Source organism: Peromyscus eremicus, chromosome 3 (genome assembly GCF_949786415.1).
Source record: "Peromyscus eremicus chromosome 3, PerEre_H2_v1, whole genome shotgun sequence".
Classification (NCBI taxonomy): domain Eukaryota; kingdom Metazoa; phylum Chordata; class Mammalia; order Rodentia; family Cricetidae; genus Peromyscus; species Peromyscus eremicus.
Genome location: NC_081418.1, coordinates 36,332,857 through 36,349,501, shown reverse-complemented (window position 1 = coordinate 36,349,501; position 16,645 = coordinate 36,332,857). Strand labels below are relative to the sequence as shown.

At 39.9% G+C, this 16,645-nt stretch overlaps 1 protein-coding gene and 1 long non-coding RNA gene across 4 annotated transcripts in view; one reads left to right on the top strand and one right to left on the bottom strand.

The window, feature by feature from the left end:
- The first annotated feature begins 1,159 nt into the window (after positions 1-1,159).
- LOC131906716 (uncharacterized) lies at positions 1,160-15,324 on the top strand. 3 transcript variants are annotated; one of them, XR_009378187.1, is made up of 3 exons: positions 1,160-1,289; positions 9,077-9,162; positions 14,861-15,324. It is a non-coding gene; the product is annotated as an uncharacterized LOC131906716 (long non-coding RNA). The 3 variants fall into 3 exon arrangements; XR_009378186.1 differs by having other exon boundaries at positions 9,074-9,162; XR_009378188.1 differs by lacking the exon at positions 14,861-15,324 and adding an exon at positions 11,401-11,553 and having other exon boundaries at positions 9,074-9,162.
- The window catches only part of Asb15 (ankyrin repeat and SOCS box containing 15), a 45,164-nt gene continuing 39,841 nt past the window's right edge, over positions 11,323-16,645 (bottom strand). Inside the window, exons 8-10 of the mRNA XM_059257436.1 lie at positions 15,560-16,127; positions 14,611-14,764; positions 11,323-11,545 (exon numbers count right to left, since the gene is read on the bottom strand). Of these exons, the coding sequence (XP_059113419.1) occupies positions 11,373-11,545; positions 14,611-14,764; positions 15,560-16,127 (895 nt within the window). The 3' untranslated portion in view covers positions 11,323-11,372. The remainder of the gene's footprint in view (positions 11,546-14,610; positions 14,765-15,559; positions 16,128-16,645) is intronic.

Sequence of the window (16,645 nt, the reverse complement as noted above, 5' to 3'; positions counted from 1 at the left end):
TGGAGACACAGAAATCACGTTATCTTGTCATTTGTAAACACAAGGAAATGTCAAGGACTTTTGCCTGCTTTATACTTATTATTAAGTTTTACCTAGTCCCTCCTTTTCTAGATGCAAAGTTGCCTCCTGAAATAAGTCTAACAAGTTTCCCACTTACACAGAAGGGCTTGCAGTTTCCACATTTCTTACAGATGGTTTGTAACAAGGCTGGAGTGACGTAGTAGTTCCTAAGGAAGTTAAGCTTCCGACTTTGCTCAGGCTGTTTGTTGGAGCTGTTCAGAAGACCAGAGAAAGGCTCCCAGGGGAGAAGGTCAGGGAACAGCCAAGCTCTGGACAGACAGAGGGCAAACACATACTCCAGGGATCAGATGAGAGCTGGTGATTCCCTTATCAAGCCTGTACCCTCAGACTTGGCAGACAAGCAAATCTCCCAGCCATGCCAACTTGTGGCAGAGAGTGTGAGTCAAATTTAAAATTATTAGGGCTATTTATAATAACATCTCACAATTGTGTAACAGTTATAGTTTACAAAATGATTTTATAGCCAGTGTGCCAGGCAGTAGAACATAATATGATCTCCCTCTATTAATGTTTAGTCTAATACTGTGTGTGAGATAACACTTGATGAATAAATGTGATTTATTCCATTTTATAAAAGATAAAATGGGTTCTGAGAATCAAAAAATATCTTTGCATTCTTCCAGCTAACAAGTGATGGATGATGATGTCTACTAACTCCAAGCTGCTTCTCACACTGGGTGTTACTGTTTGGCATTTTAAAATGTATCAAAAGCAAAGACAGACACAATGAAAGACCCAACTTTAGAACGGAGCCTCTACAGTTGGTCACATATAGCTGATGCTCTGTTTATCTGACTCAAACATATGTAAGTAATTGTAGTGTATGCAAATGAAAAGATGAACCAACAGTATTTAAACTGTGAAGCTAAAAATAAAATTTTGAGGGGGAAAAATCCAAAAATGAGAAAGAAATAACTGAATTCCTCCAACCGAGCCTTTCATCTCGTACAACAGACCATGCGTGTGAAATTCCACTTTGGAGACAGGAAACAGATTGTACACTCATCAGCTGAAATCCTAATAAACAAAGTTTTGCTTGTGGCGGAGGAGAAGCTCTTTCATCGGTCTCCCTAGCAACAGATTTGCTCCTTTGTGGTGTCAGGAAGAAAGTGTGGAGGATGGGTCGTCTACACCATGGATGATCCTTTTCCTCAGATTCAGGACAGTCTCTGCTGGGAAGCCAGTCCAGCTGGGACCCCGCAGCTGAAGTATGTTGATCCTGTTGTGAAGAGAGTGGGAGGGCACTGGGGTCAGCCCAACGGACAGGAATGTGGGGAATGCTTGTGCTCCACAGACACTGGGGCCCTTCATTGGCAGTTCTGTCAGGAAAATCCAAAGCACTGTATTTCCAGACTCACAGCTGTAACTGACCTTTCCTTCCAAAGTTCTCCTGACTTCTTCAGATCCAGTCTTCACCGATTCTCCCCCAGACACTCGTTCCTGTAATCCTCTTCTTCCTTTGTGTCCTATCTGGAGCTGTTTCTCAGCTCCAGTTCACACCCTTCACAGGACAGGAAACCCTCATGTATAGCTTTTCAATGTGTACATGTTTGGATATTAGGGTGTGTTTGGTGGTGGTAGTGGTGGTGGCGGTGGTGACTGTGGCGGCGGTGGTGCTCTGTGTGTGTGTGTGTGTGTGTGTGTGTGTGTGTGTGTGTGTGTGTGTGTAAATGTCCTTTTAGAACAAGTATGAACATACCAGAGGCTGTTGATCTGGGATTGGGGACCAATGGGATTGGTGAAGGCAGCCGGCACCTGCTGCCCTTGAGGGCTCTCATCTTCTGCTCTTAATGGTCTTATCAGCACAGAAAAAAATTAAATTATGTGCTACCAGTACAAGGACCAAGCACTTTCCTCAGAGCCATGAGATCCCACTGTTTAGACAGGCACCTGAGCAGGTTATAAACGCTGTCGTTCCCTGGCAGAGATGGATGTGTTCCACCTGGGCTTTCTTTAAAAGTAACTTTTTAGGTTGCAATTTATGTACTATAAAACTCACCTACTGTAAGTTTAAAGTTCGATGGCTTTTTCTTTTAAAAAGTAAATTAACGAAGTTGTTTCACCATCAACAAAAACCAAGTTCTGAACATTTCTTTTGGTCCCAAAAGATTCTTTATGCCCATTTGTAATTAACCCTCTTCCTAACACACAGTCCCAGACAACCACTAACATGTTTTCTGTCTGTGTGTATTACCCAGGTTTGACTATTATAAATAACTGTAACCATACAGTTTGTGGCCACCTGGCTTTTTCATTTTACCTTATGTTTTGGGACTTGACTCAGTTGGGGACATGTTGACTGAAGATCTTTTCACCACTTGCTGTATATCCTGCTGAAGAACACTGAGCTAGCTGTTCTGTTCGAGCTCTTTTAGTGGATAGGCTCTTGATTCTTGATGAACCCAACAGCATGCTATAGAAGGAGCTTTGCATCTGGAGCCAAGGCGCTAAGGTACAGTCTTACTTCTGGTTTTTACAACCTTAACTAATTGTATGGTCTGTTTCCTTATGTGGAGTGGACGTAATTACCCCTTGTACTGCTCTGCTTCTAGGGTAGGAATAATAATCAAGTGAGGAGTACATGTGAAGGACCTTGTGAACTGTGAGCCACAGGACAAGTGAAGGGTGTTGCACAGACGTGGTCCTTCAGCAGGTACTAGAATGAGTTGGGTATTTCTCAAGGTTCCTTTCTCATTTGTGGGACAAATAATGGTGCCTTTGAGGTGCTGGAAAACCTATGATCTTCTATGGCCTTTGGGTTCTTACTCTTTCTTAGCAAAGCCTGTTATTTTTAAATATTTTGAAATCATTCACTTTCTAAGAATTTGTTATTTTTCAAACTATTTTTATTAAGATTTTAGAGACAGCACAACATTGCATAGTAAGCCAAGCTTGTCTCTAACTCATGACCCTCCTCACAAGTGCAGGAACTATAGGTAAATGCCACCACGCCTATTGTAAGAGGATTGTTTTCCTTTGAGCAGATATCTGATAATCATAAATTATACATATGTATAAATCTGCGTAAGTGATATTCAGGTTTTATTAGAATATCCTTCAACTCGAATTCCCCCTTTAGCTTCTCTAGTAGCTCCACTGAGGGGCCAAAATGCAGTCAAAGCAAAGTCTAAGCTAATGTTAGCATCCTCCCATCAAAGGTGTTTAGAAATATTGCTGCATTAACATAATTTTAAAGTAATTTAGTTATAGATTTTCAGAGGTATTCAGACATTTAGGAACACAGATTGCCAAACCCTAGATGCCATGTCTACTCACTTAATTTTCAGAGTATAACAAATACTGTGTTTGCAAAAAGAACATAGACTTGACCTCAAACAGAAAGAATTGGATACTGGCATCCCCCACTCACTCAACTCAACGATAAGTGTCCCAATTAATGTTCCCACACTTTCTAAATTAAATAGCATAGGTGACTTCCAGAACGCTTTAGCTTGAATCTCCTGGAGAAATCCCAGCAGGGACAAATTTCAAGGTAAAAGCAATGGCTGTCTTGTTACTGGAATCTGAAGTGCAGAATGAGTGTTCCTGTTCAGGCCCTGTGATAGAATTGCTGGTCAGTCCAATGTTAGAACTCAGGCACTCCCAGTGCCCCGATTCAAATTACTAGACTGTCTCCTGACGAAAACAGCAAATCCCCAGACATCCCCAGCACTCCCTAAGGTTATACAACATGGGCTGTTGAGGTCAAATGAGTCTGCTCTTCCTCTTCCTACACATCTCTTCCCCTAAGAAGGCCCTTTCCTCCCTTGGCAATAGCTAGGATGACTAGGGCTTCATAAAACCAAGAAAATGTGAGGTTTTTATGTGCTAGGCTCAAAAGTTTTGTGCTAATCTTTCATTCTGTGAATCTTGTCAAAACATTTAGAGATGACAGTGAGATACCATATACAGCTATAACATAGGCTTGAATAATCTCAGATGTTATTATGACAGTGTGTAGTCTTGTTTCTTAAGATGAATGTTTTCATTTCTGCAACTTAAGTCCTAATTCTGGCACTCTGTGATAATGAAAGGACCAAGCAGATGCCATAACAGGCTGCTCAGTCTTTTCTCAGAGATCAGGCCTCAATTTCAGTTTCCTGAGACTTGAGCAAGCAGTTTCTGGGAGGGCTACGACATAGTCCTTGCAGTAGCTCCCTTTCTGTATGTACTCTGACTGCTCAAGGTTCAGCCAGTTGTTTACTGTCTGGGACCCCTCACCAACTTAGAGCTACGTGCATGGGTCAATGTGAATGTGCAAGGCCAGCCAGACTCCATGGCAGTTCAAGGAGAGAGCCTGGGTCACTGAGCCAGCCCCCACAGTCAGTATGTGCAAGGACAGACAGCCAGCCCTCATGGGGCAGCACAAGGACAAAGCCTGCGACTTGTGCAGGCCTGCTCCCAAAAGATAAGTGTAACCCCCAATTTTCAAAGGTTGCACACCCTCACCCAACCATATGACACCAAGGCTTGTACCACCCTGTTTGCGGTTTTTCCCTTTAAAAACCCCTTACCCTGAGAGCTCAGGGCCATCCTCCTTCACCTGGCTAGCTAGCCAGTGTGTTGGACACGGACAAAGCCTGGGCTTGCTTGTTATCAATAAACCCCTGTGTGTTTTGCATCGGATATCAGCTCTGTGGTGGTCTTGTTCAGGGATCTCACGATGCGGCCACAATAATAACAACAGAAATCAGGTTTTTCATGCACCTATTTTATGTGTGTATAATGATTGATATGCTTATATCTTGTTCAAAATCAAGTAGCTAATAATATGTAAAGCATGATTCAATCTGGATCACTGTCTTAATGATCAGATACATTTGCATGCTTCATCTAAGAGTGCTAAAGCAGTCCATATTTTTAAATGTTTGTTAGTTGACAAAAATATATACATATATGTGATATAGAACATGCTGTTTTTAAATGTGTATATATTGTAGAATTGCTAAATTGAGCCAATTTACATATGTATTTTCTCACATACTGATTTCTTTTTTATGGTGAGAATACCTAAAATCTAAACTACTCTTTTCTTTCTCTTTTTGGGGAAGGATTGGGGGGCGGAGATTTGTTCTGGTTTATGGTTTGAGGGAGTATAGCCCACCATGTTGGGGGAGGTTTGATGGCTGGCAGCATTACATTGGGTCAGTAGCTAGGAAACAGACATAGGTTAGGAAAATTGACCTGGTTATAAAGTCTCAAGATTCCCCCATATTTCCTCCAGCTCAGCCTCACCTCCCAAAAGTTCTACCACCTTCAAAAGAGCAGTGCCAGCTGTTCAAATGTGTCTTCAAATATACAAGTGTTCGAGGACATGAGTCTATGAGGTACATCTTATATTCAAATCATAGTATTCCATCCCTGCCTCTTATTGACTATGGCCATCTCATCATACAAAAATGTATTTCATCCAATTTAGTCTTATAGTTCTGATACAGTTTAAAAGTCCAAGGCCTCTTCTAAGACTCAAGGTGATTTCTTAACTGTGAACCCATGTTAAAAAAAAAAATCACAAAACATGTCACATACATCTATCAAACAATGGCACAGAGTAAACATTCTCATTCCAAATGGGAGGAAAGAGACATAACAAGAAAAGATCACACCAAAGTAAGACAATAACCCAGCAAGGCAAGTACCAGGCATTGTAGCTGCTGGTCCAAGTCATGTGGTATCATCTGGGCACTAATGGGCTTAGGCAGTCCTTCCCCTACAACTAGTTTGCTTGCATCCTACATGGCCTCCTGCAGGCCAGCTCCACGTGGCACTTTCAGCTTTCCTCAGCAGATATCCAAATTTCTGGCATCTCCACTATCCGAGGAACTCCATAGTAGCTTAGGCTATATATTCACAGCTTCCGCACACAGCCTACTTAAGAGCTTTTGTAGAGAATCTAACCTTGCTACATATTGTCTCGTCTCAAAGGGCTTCTGAAGTTTGAAGTAAGCTTATATGACCCCCTCAGTTTTGCATCTGAGTGCCTATAAATACAACACTACATCAAGTTTTGTGCCAGCTCAAGATGGACCTGGGCCTCTTAGATTATAGCTACAGTGGTTAAAATTTGTAACAACTGCATCTGCTACACTGTTCTTAACTTAGGTCCATATATCTTTCCTTGTCAACTGTCACATTTTTCCTCTATTTCTGCTCTTTTTGCTCACCATAATCTGGCTAAAAGAGGTGAGTACAAACTATGCCACAGCCTGGATATTATGCTGTCTTAAAATTTCTTTTTCCAAAATACTTAGTTGCTTTTTAATTTAGCTTTGCTCATCATTTTAAGACATGGGGCAGAAACGCAGTCAGGTTCTTTGCCATAACCCATCAATGATCTCTATCCCAGGTCCAGATGTAGTCCTTCATTTTCCTGTGAAAGCTCATGAGCAAATTTGCGTTGTCTGTCTTTTTATTGGCATTCCAGCTTCCAAGCTGTCATTAGGATCAACATTCTTGAGCATTCTTGGACTGTTTAGCCTGTAGTTCCAAACTTACTCACTTCTCCTACAAACCAATTCAGAAAGTTTATGACCCACCTCATCAGCTTTAGCAAAGTAATGATTCCACTACCTGGTACCAATGTTCTGTACTGGTTGTTTTTCTAATCGGTGTGACTAAATGCCAAACAAGAAGAAATCTGAGGGATGCAGAGTTCATTTGGCTCATATTTGAAGAGAAACACCCCATCAAAGTGGAGAAGGCATGGTGGCAGCTTGCTTCATGGAAGACAGTCATGTGGCTGGGACTCTTCTACAGTCCATCATAGTGGAGAAGGCATGGCAGTGGATGACTGCATGGAGGATGAGTGTGTGGGTAGGACAGCTCTTCTCATACCTTGGCAGAACTCTTTTGGTAGTTTTTACATTGTGATGGCTAATCTTCACTGTCATTTCGTCTGAACTTAGAATCAATTAGAAGACACACCTCTGGACATGTCTGTGAGGGCATTTCTAGAGAGGATTAACGTAGGAGGGGAAGGCCGACCCTAAAAATTGTGGTACTACCCCATGGGATAGGGATCCAGACTCAGTGAATAAGCCAAAAGAAAGCTAGATGAGTACCAAGCAACCGTCAACATTCTGTATGTCTTTATTTAGCCAGTTATGAGAAAACAGCCTCGTGCCCTTATGGCTATGCCTCTTCCATCACAATGAATGGGACGCTCTCAAGTCATGAGCCAAAATAAGTCTTCACTCCTTACGTTGCCAACTTTCAAATTATAGAAAGGAGAAAAATAATTCACACACAAATATACATTGCATTGCTTTTAATGACATCCACCATGTTGTATAATAAGCATTTAAAAATTATTTGTGTCTAACTGATATTTGACATCATTTGATTGAGATATTCCCCAATGCCCTCCCTTACCTAACAATTTCTAGTCACTACTGCTTTCTGCTTCTGTTTTGCCTTTTCATGTTCTGCGTATAAGTGAGATCATGTGATTTCTATCTTTCTGTACCTGGCTTGTTCCACTTAAGGTAATGGCTGTTTAATACAAAGTGCATGTTCTTGTATTATATACATGTACTGGCTAGTTTTTGTAAACTTGGCATAAATTAGAGTCACTGGGGAAGAGAAACTCTCAATTGAGAAAATATCTCCATGTGATTAGCCTATAGTTAAGTCTGTCAGTCATTTTCTTGATTATAGATTGTTCTGGATTATAGATCAATTTGAGTGGTGCCACCCTTGGGTAGGTGATCCTGGTTGACATAGAATGCAGGCTGAGCAATCCATGGAGAGCAAGCTAGTAAGCAGCACTCCTCTATGGCTTCTGCATCAGTTCCTGCCTGACTTCCCTGGATGATGGGCTACAAGCTATAAGAAAATAAACCATTTCCTCCTGAAGTTGCTATTGGTTATGATGTTTTATCACAGCAATTAAACCTTAACTAAGACAATATGGCATTGCAGTAGTAAGATATATTAGAATATATATAAGTACAGAAGTGTGACATTAAGTGCTCATATATCATGCACATGTACTGTAGTGTATATATGTGTGTATACATGTGTAATGTTAATTTTTTAAAGAATAAGTTGAAGCAGGTATCATTTTTATATATCCTAAATAATTTATGTTTTGGAAGGTAGGTGCCTACACAGAGTAAAGGGACTTAAAACCCGAACTTAGGAATATCTAGTAAAAGGTACTATTAAAAAGATTAAGTATTTTCTCTGTCTCATGACTCTCTTGTATGTTTCATGCTGTCTGATGTGGATATTGGTTTTGTAAAAGCCTGCACTGAAAGGTGTGTTGCACATTTAAATAATTGTTTCCTCATCTTCTGTGTTGTCTTTCTTTTGCCTGGATATACGTAATCAGTTAAAATGACTAAACCATATTCTTCAAGAAGAAAAAGGTTTCAATGTGACTGTTGAATACGTTCAACCAGAGATGAAAGTAAGATTTGAGTACAGCCTATAGGAAAAGTAACCCAACATCCACTCGACTGAGCGATTATTTCCACTCTTTCCAACCCGGGTTCTCTGAATGACACTAAACAAGAGCTACAGTGACTAAAACAGCCACGAGCAGCTTGGTGGCATGGGGAGATGGCATCCATGCCCCATCCTGTCAGTGCACAGTGGGGACATTGGCACCACTGTAGAATGCCTGGCTTCTTAGCCTGACCGTGGGGCCAGCTGTTGCCCTCTTCCTGATGAAGTGACACAGGAGGATATAACAGTCCTAGTCAGATAGGAATTCACCCCTCTTTTCATCTAGCTCTCTCAAAAACAAAAACACTCTTGGAAAGGTCTAAATTGTAATGAGTTTTGGATACAGTGTCATTTCTAATTCTTAAGATAAATTTTGTCTTTTCAACAAATTAAGGCAATAACTTTAAAAGCCTTTACCATGTGCATCCAGTTCGTATCTTTATATCCAAGTAGTTCTTGCATTTATTTACCCCAAGTACATTTAATATCTGAAATATCAAACAGCAGACTTATAACTTTAGTTCTTTTTTCCATTTATTTAAAGCAGTATTTATAAAAGGAATAAATTTTAAGCACAAGGAAGAAAGCAAACAAGAATTATGAAATCTTGTACATGGAACATCACAGTCCTAAGTAAGTACATTATGGTGTAATTTATATTAAAAATACTCAAGGAAATACAATACATTAAAACCACTATACTAATTATACAGGCTTCTTTCCAGAGTGATTTATCTTTCAAAGATAACTGAAAGTAAATGCAATTCAGAAAACTTTACAAACTAGTGGGATATTACTACCAAGAGAATATTCACTCTTAGGATAAAATAAATGTGAAAAAACACACTATTAAAATGTAAGAACAATCAATTTAAATAATTACATTACTAAGCTTACACATCCAAGTCAGAAATGAAAACGTATCGCTTCACCATGAAGTCACTGATTATTTATGTCTAGTCCTTGTACAGCGTTCAGATTCTAGGGAATGTGTGTGGCTCTGAGCACACACTGGGAAACAAAGCGGACATGATCCTGCCCTCAGGGAGCTTCCAGTCTAGTGTGACATAGACGACCACAAAACCACAGGAGCAGCACTGGGCAGTGGCCTCCATTCCAGAGGAAGCAACGGCTGAGCCAAGATCTGCAGTGTAGGGGTCAGTTAACCAGTGGGAGAGGGGCAAAGGGTGAAAAGGAGAGCTTCAGGTAGAGGGTGACGGAAACATAAAGGTCCTGAGGTTACAGTGGCTCCCGTCAAAGGGATCCAGAGACTTGTGGCCCACAGTGAAGTGTTGCTTGTCAGTGAGGAGATGAGAACAGTACGGTCAGTCTGTCCAAAGCTAAGGTCAATCCATTGTAACAACTGAGCTGACCACCATCTTGTTTTCTAGCATTCTAAGAAATAACCCCTTTTAAAAATGAAATGGTGATAATAGATGGCGTCCTGTTTAAAAAAAAACAGAGGACCTCATTTTTTATTAATAAAACAAACCCTGGTCTTATAAAACCATAGAGCGTGGGAGTCGCCATAGAAGACTCTAACAGTGGTACTGCTAAGCGGGGTGGGGAGGTGCAGACAGGCTAAAGAGGTCGGAGAGAGTTAAAGCATGGAGGCCTTGGGAGAACTCAGGGTTTTTACCCCACAATCATGGGAGTGATTTTCTGCAAGGGAAAGAGCTGTGTTTACGTCTCTGGAAGATCATTCTGGAATGTTGTGTGTAGACTCTGTGGCAGACAGAGGCAGGCCAGCCAGATAAGCAGCACTGTGTTGTCTCAGGAAAAGGAAGATTACAGTCAAGTGTAGAGTGGAATCTGAGGGACAGAGCAGGAAACGGTGGCTTTACGAGAGAAACTCAATAGCATTTGGTGAATCGGCATGCCGGGTGAGAAGAAGAGGGAGGGGTGGGTCAAGACTGATGCCAAGACTTTTTTATCTGGAAACTGAATTGATTGAGCCACTATTGAACAGCAGAATGTTAAGAGAAAAGTGTATGGTGAAGGAAGGATTTGAGGACGCGCTGAACCGAAGCTATCTTCATGTTTAGATGTCCATTACATCAGTGTCTGTCAGGTCTGAAGCACGGGAGACAAAAAGTTGAACTTCATCTGTGAATGGTATAGTCCCCAGCAAAACGATCATAGCTGGGAAAGTGAATGGAGTTTCCCAGAGAACACAGCATGACAGAAAAGGACAGAGGACATGTCTCTAGAGGGCTGGAGGAAGAGGAACAGCATAGAGAAGCAGAGACACAGAGGCCAGGGAGGAGGGCTGAGAGGGAACACAGCGAGACAGACCTATGACGAAAACCAAGGAAGGAACAGGAAATGGAGTCAGATGCTCAAGAATCAACAGGAAGAGGGAGTGAAAGTTGTTTACCAAATTTAGCAACAAGGAAGTCATGAGGGACTGTAGCTGAGGAGTAGAAGGCACAGGGGAAGCCAGGTTACAGGGTGAATCTGCAGGTTCACACAGGCTTTTCTAGAACAGTGTCTGACAATAGAACAGGTTAGCAGCCGGCAGGTATGTGTGGGGATTTGAAAAAGTGGTTATTTGCTTTTTAAGTCTAGTCTCTCAGTCATTGACACTCAGTTGATAGGGAGAATTTGAAGACTTGTAACAACTGAAGACAATCAATGGAAATTCAAATACAGGATATTGCTTGTCTTCGAAACCTAAATGACTTTAGGAGTGTACATGTTCTTTCCATAGGGATGTGGTACAACTACAAAATTCTCCATGGATTTAAATACACTTAAGAATATAAAATGATTCCAATGACTTCTCTAGGGGAATCACATTTTAAAATACTTTAAGAATCACATTTTAAAATATCATTTAAAAGTTATATTAACTTTAGCTGTTGCCCATAGAGATCATATTCTTTAAATAATAAGTATCTTCGAATCGCTGCTGGGAGAGGAAGTTTCTCCATGGAGGCTGGCTGACAGAGTCGCTGGAGTCCCATAAGTCTGCGAATTTTGAGCCGGCACAGGTGCCTTAGTGAGCAAGGATTCTCTAGGAAAAAAAAAAAAAAAAAAAGTGGAAAACAATCAGAAAATCAAGAAGTTGTACTGGCTTCACAATTATGATGCAGATTGTTTCAGGGTAATGTGAGCAATGTTTTTTGAAAATACACACATTAGTAGCTGATGATTTTGATCTCAATTTACATTTCAATTAAGTACTCTAGCCCTTTCCTCATGATTTGAGCTCCAAGAGGATGGGAGTTCTGTCTGCATCTGTGCCAGGAGCCAAGTCTGGTTCCTGATGGGTGTCCAACTAAAGTATGTTAACAAGTGGATTTGATTTTAAACAGCAAATGGGCACATATTTCTCCTTTTTAATAACTAAATATTATACAGACATGTTTATTTACTTCCTCTCTTTTCTACTAGTCTTTCTGATGACTAGTTATCAGTAAATAATTATCATCACTAGATGATTTCATTAATCATTCACGATTCAGTCTGAGGCTTGATTTCAGTGTCTGCTGTGCCACACACCAGATATTAACATTTACATATCTGATGATATGCAAATACATTTTTTCAATTTCTTACTTTATAGTAGAATTAAACACTGATGTTTTATACTGACAAAAAGAGCCAATCAACGGGCAGCATAGTACAAGCACCCAAGTAAATGTTTGGCCCTAGACTCAGTCAGCTGGGACTAAGATCCTGCCTGTGTTACTGTGTGTGACCTCGTACAAGTAGCTTAACCCACATAATTAGTATTCTCATGTATGTAAGGTAGATAACAATAGTACCTCCTTCACAGGATTGTCTGAGGCTAAATAGTTCACATAAGTGACTAGAAAAATCCTGGATACACTGGACCATAACACTCCATAAATGTTAGGGGGGAGGGGAGACAGCTCAGTAGGTAATATGTTTGCTGTGTGAGCATAGAGACGTGAGTTGTATCCCTGAAAGCAATGGAAAAATTCAGACATGGCGGTGCATGCTTGCAATCCCAGTGCTGGCGAGGCAGAAACAGGTTGATCCTTGAAGCTCACTGGCCAGCCAGCCAATCTAGTCAGAAAAACTCAGAGGAATGGCCTCTGATGCAGGCTTCTGGCCTACATACGCACATGCACACTCACTTGCACTTCCACACTCATGTGGGTACACACATATACACAAACAACCAAAGAAACATTAGGTATTATTGACTTCAATGATGAAAATGATCCCATTTTTGTTATATTTGATTATAAAATTTCAAATTACATTCTTTCAATATTAAAACAAAGTTAGCCTTGGTGGCAGATGCCTGCAATCTCAGCATTCGGAGGCCAAGGCAGGAAGGTCACAGGTTTGAGGTAGCCTAGGATATGTATAGGGAGTTTCACACTACAGTGGGATGCAGAGCAAAACCCATCTCAAAAATAAATTCGGACATTTATTTTCTACAAACTTGAGGGACAATATTATGATCAAAATAGGCACCCTCCCATGTTTTAATAAAATAGCAATTTTATTTTGTTCCTTAACAAGTCCACTGCCTTTCTATAGCTGAAGGAACCCTGACATCCAGTGGTTTAGCAGGCTCACAGCAAGCAGCCGACAAGCTGGTTGCAGAAATAAACCACTGAAATAGCAGAAAAGCATCCTGACATCATTCTTACCTGGAGCATCTTTCTAAAATCATCACAACTAGGAATTCATTTGCAATAGAAACACGTGGACCATTAATTCCCATTTCCTAGCAACAATTGTGCTCCTTATGACAGAAATAACAGTGACCATTACAGGAAAAGCCAATGTTACCAAGTAAGATAAACAAGGCTCAAATCCTGGCTTTGTTGTTCCCTGGGCCCAAAACTTAGGGAAATTAATTTACACTTTAGTGGTGTTTTCATTTTAAAATAGCCAAATCATTTAAGCTTTTGAGATTTGAAAATTTTAAACATGAGACTACCTACTTACATGCACAGTTTCATAAATTACAAGTATCGAGTAGAGTATCTTTGACTACCTCTCAGGTTATGAAATGGAACTCTGTCAGCCATAGAGGATGCTTGCATAGCCTTGACAACCTCCATTCTTCCTTCTCCCACCAACCGCCACAATTCTGACTTGTACAGCAATCACCCCTTTGAAGTTTCATCATCTAAATGATCTGTCCCTACACTAATTATAGAATGGATCAAAAACTGTGACCTTCCTGCCTTGGCCTCCAAATACTGGGATTACAGGTATATGCCACCAAGGTTAACTTTCTTTTACTACTAAAAGAATGTAATTTGAAAGTTAATAATCAAATATAACAAAAAAGGGATCATTTCATCATTGAAGTGAATAACTCTTCACGTTTCTTTTTATTGTGTTTGTGTGTGTATGCCCACATGCGTGTGGAAGTGCAAGCAAATGTGTATGTGCGTATGTAGGCCAGAAGTCAACATCAGATGTCATTCCTCTGGGGCTTTCCTATAGTTGGAGGATTAAAAAGTTATCCAATATCCTTTAAATATCTTTTGATCTTCAAGTTCTTTTTCTATCCATTTTTATATCATTTTCATGAATAGGTTTTGCTCATCTATTTTGGTTACCTGTGGCATGTATGATACAAACAGGAAGAAAAAATGGCTTAAGTGTTTTTTAACAAATTTCAAGGTAATCGGTTTTCTATAACCCCTTTGAAATGAACATTTTCAGGTTTTAAGGTTTCATGAATTTGGAAGTTTTGGACATATTTATATTACTTATTGAAACAACTGTGTTTGAAACTTGAATGGCCACTGAGTCTCTTCAAGTTGGCTCATGGACTCTTCTGACCTTGTTAAGGTAGTCACTGAGTTTCTTGGCTGCCTGGTGTGAGCAGATGCTCCAGGTTCATTCTTATGCATTTCCTTCCTCAGATCGGTAACCATCATTTATTATTTCTTTTTGCAGGAAGTGGCATTTCCACACCAAATTCTGTGTGGGAGGGATGCTCAGAACTACTATAGTCATTGCTAATTGTAAGCTTTTCTAAGGATAAACACACACTCACAATCACATTCACATTCACAACTACATATACACACAATAAACAAATAAATAACAATGTAAAGTAAAGGAAATATTTGCTTTTACCTATTATTTGGCGGATTTCTGGCCATTCTCTCTGTAGTTCTAGCACAGACTTCAGTTTAGAACACAGAGGGACATAATCCATATAATCTGTAAGTATACGGACAGTGCTGCCCACCAGGTGCTTCATCCATGGAACTGTAATGAACTCACAGAACTGAGAAAATTGATACTAGTTAATTTAGTGGTACTTTTAATATATTATACACATGATCAGCATTGCTATGAAAAGTTACTCTTTGTCTTTTTACAGGAAAGAAAATATTCCTGCCTATGACGAACAAAAATGAAAAAGAGCTGCCACGATTATTTCTTTGAACTAATAATACTACATGCATATTCATGGTTATCTTGGGATCAGAGTAAACATGGCATGGAAGATCCATTCTTTTTTCACCTCTAGCCCCAATATCTCACCAATTGGATGCAAGTGAATAATTGCAAATACATTTTAAAATTGTTTGACATTCTGTTTCCAATCCAAGAAAAGAAATAGCCTTGTTTCCTGGCCCATTTTATGCTTATCTGTCTATAGTGATAAGAAGTCAAAAATAAGAAGCATATAAATTAAATTTGAATTTTCTTTGCTTGTAACATCCTTAAATGAGTGAAATTTTATGAATTAAATTGTAGATTATATGTTTTACTTAGAGCATGGAACAACCTCCAGAATAGATTATATATACATTGGGCTATAAAACAAGACTTAATACTTTCAATACCAAAGTCATTTCAATGATATTTAATACCACAGTGGTATATGTCTAGGAATAAGTAATAGGAAGAAATGTGGAAGTTTCATCAATAAATAAAAGTTAAGCAACATACTCTTGATCAATTTTGGGGAGGTCAATAAGTAAATCAAAAGAGTTAAATAATCAAAACTTGAAGATTCTTGAGACAAATATGAGTTAGGATACCAAGCCAAAATGAAGGAAAGGATGCAACTTACCGGGATATCTTTTATTATACAAGATGTCCATCCTGGCAGTCCCTCCTCCTCTATCTCTGACCACACGAATGAATTTCCAAAGATGTCTCCGTGCATGCAGTCAAAGCACAGCTCTACTTGGTAACCATTATTCAGCAGGAGCCTCAGCATAACCTCATCATTTAGGGCGTACTGGATGGCGCTGGGGAAACGAGTGTCGTTTACATACAAATAACAGTTGACGTTAGCTCCGTAGGAGAGAAGCAGCCGGACTATTTCATGTCTATTGGCCCTCACCGCCACAAGTAGACAGTTGAGGGGATCTAAGTTGGGGTCTGCACCTGCAGCCAGAAGGACTTCTGTGCAGTGGATATCATTATTAGAGACAGCAAAATAAAGCGCGGTCTTTCTCTCGTCGTCGTAGCTCTGGGAAATGTGGTCAGCAAGCAGGGCGTTGACGTCAAAACCATTATCAATGAGCAGTTCGAGGCACTGGGCATTTTGTCCATCTGCTGCTGAGTGAATTGGAGTTAGGCCACTCTTCCGGATTGCATGTTTGGATGTTACTGGGATGAGATATTTCAGAGCACTGCAGCAAAGAAACAACTCCTTAAATACCCCATTGCATAAAGAAAACCAAATAATTAAATACAACTTTCTCATCAGATAAGTGAATTCACTTATTTTCCATATTTCCTCTATGTAACTCTGTATGTGCTTTTTTAGCCTTTTCAAATCAAGATACTCCTGTTTATTTTATTATTTTAAAGATTTATTTATTTATTTATTTATTTATTTATTTATTTATTATACAGTGTTCTGCCTGTATGTACCTCTGCAGGCCAGAAGAGGGCACCAGATCTCATTACAGATGGTTGTGAGCCACCATGTGGTTGCTGGGAATTAAACTCAGGACCTCTGGAAGAGCATCCAGTACTCTTAACCTCTAAGTCAGATACTATTGTTTAACTTAGATGAGTTTTAATTTAGTTTTCTATTCTGAAAATTCCCAAGGAACATCCTGGATCTTACATGTTTGGTTCTAGGTTTGAGTCCTCAGGACTCTCCCCACTTTACGTTTGTGTAATCAATAGATGTGATTGCAAA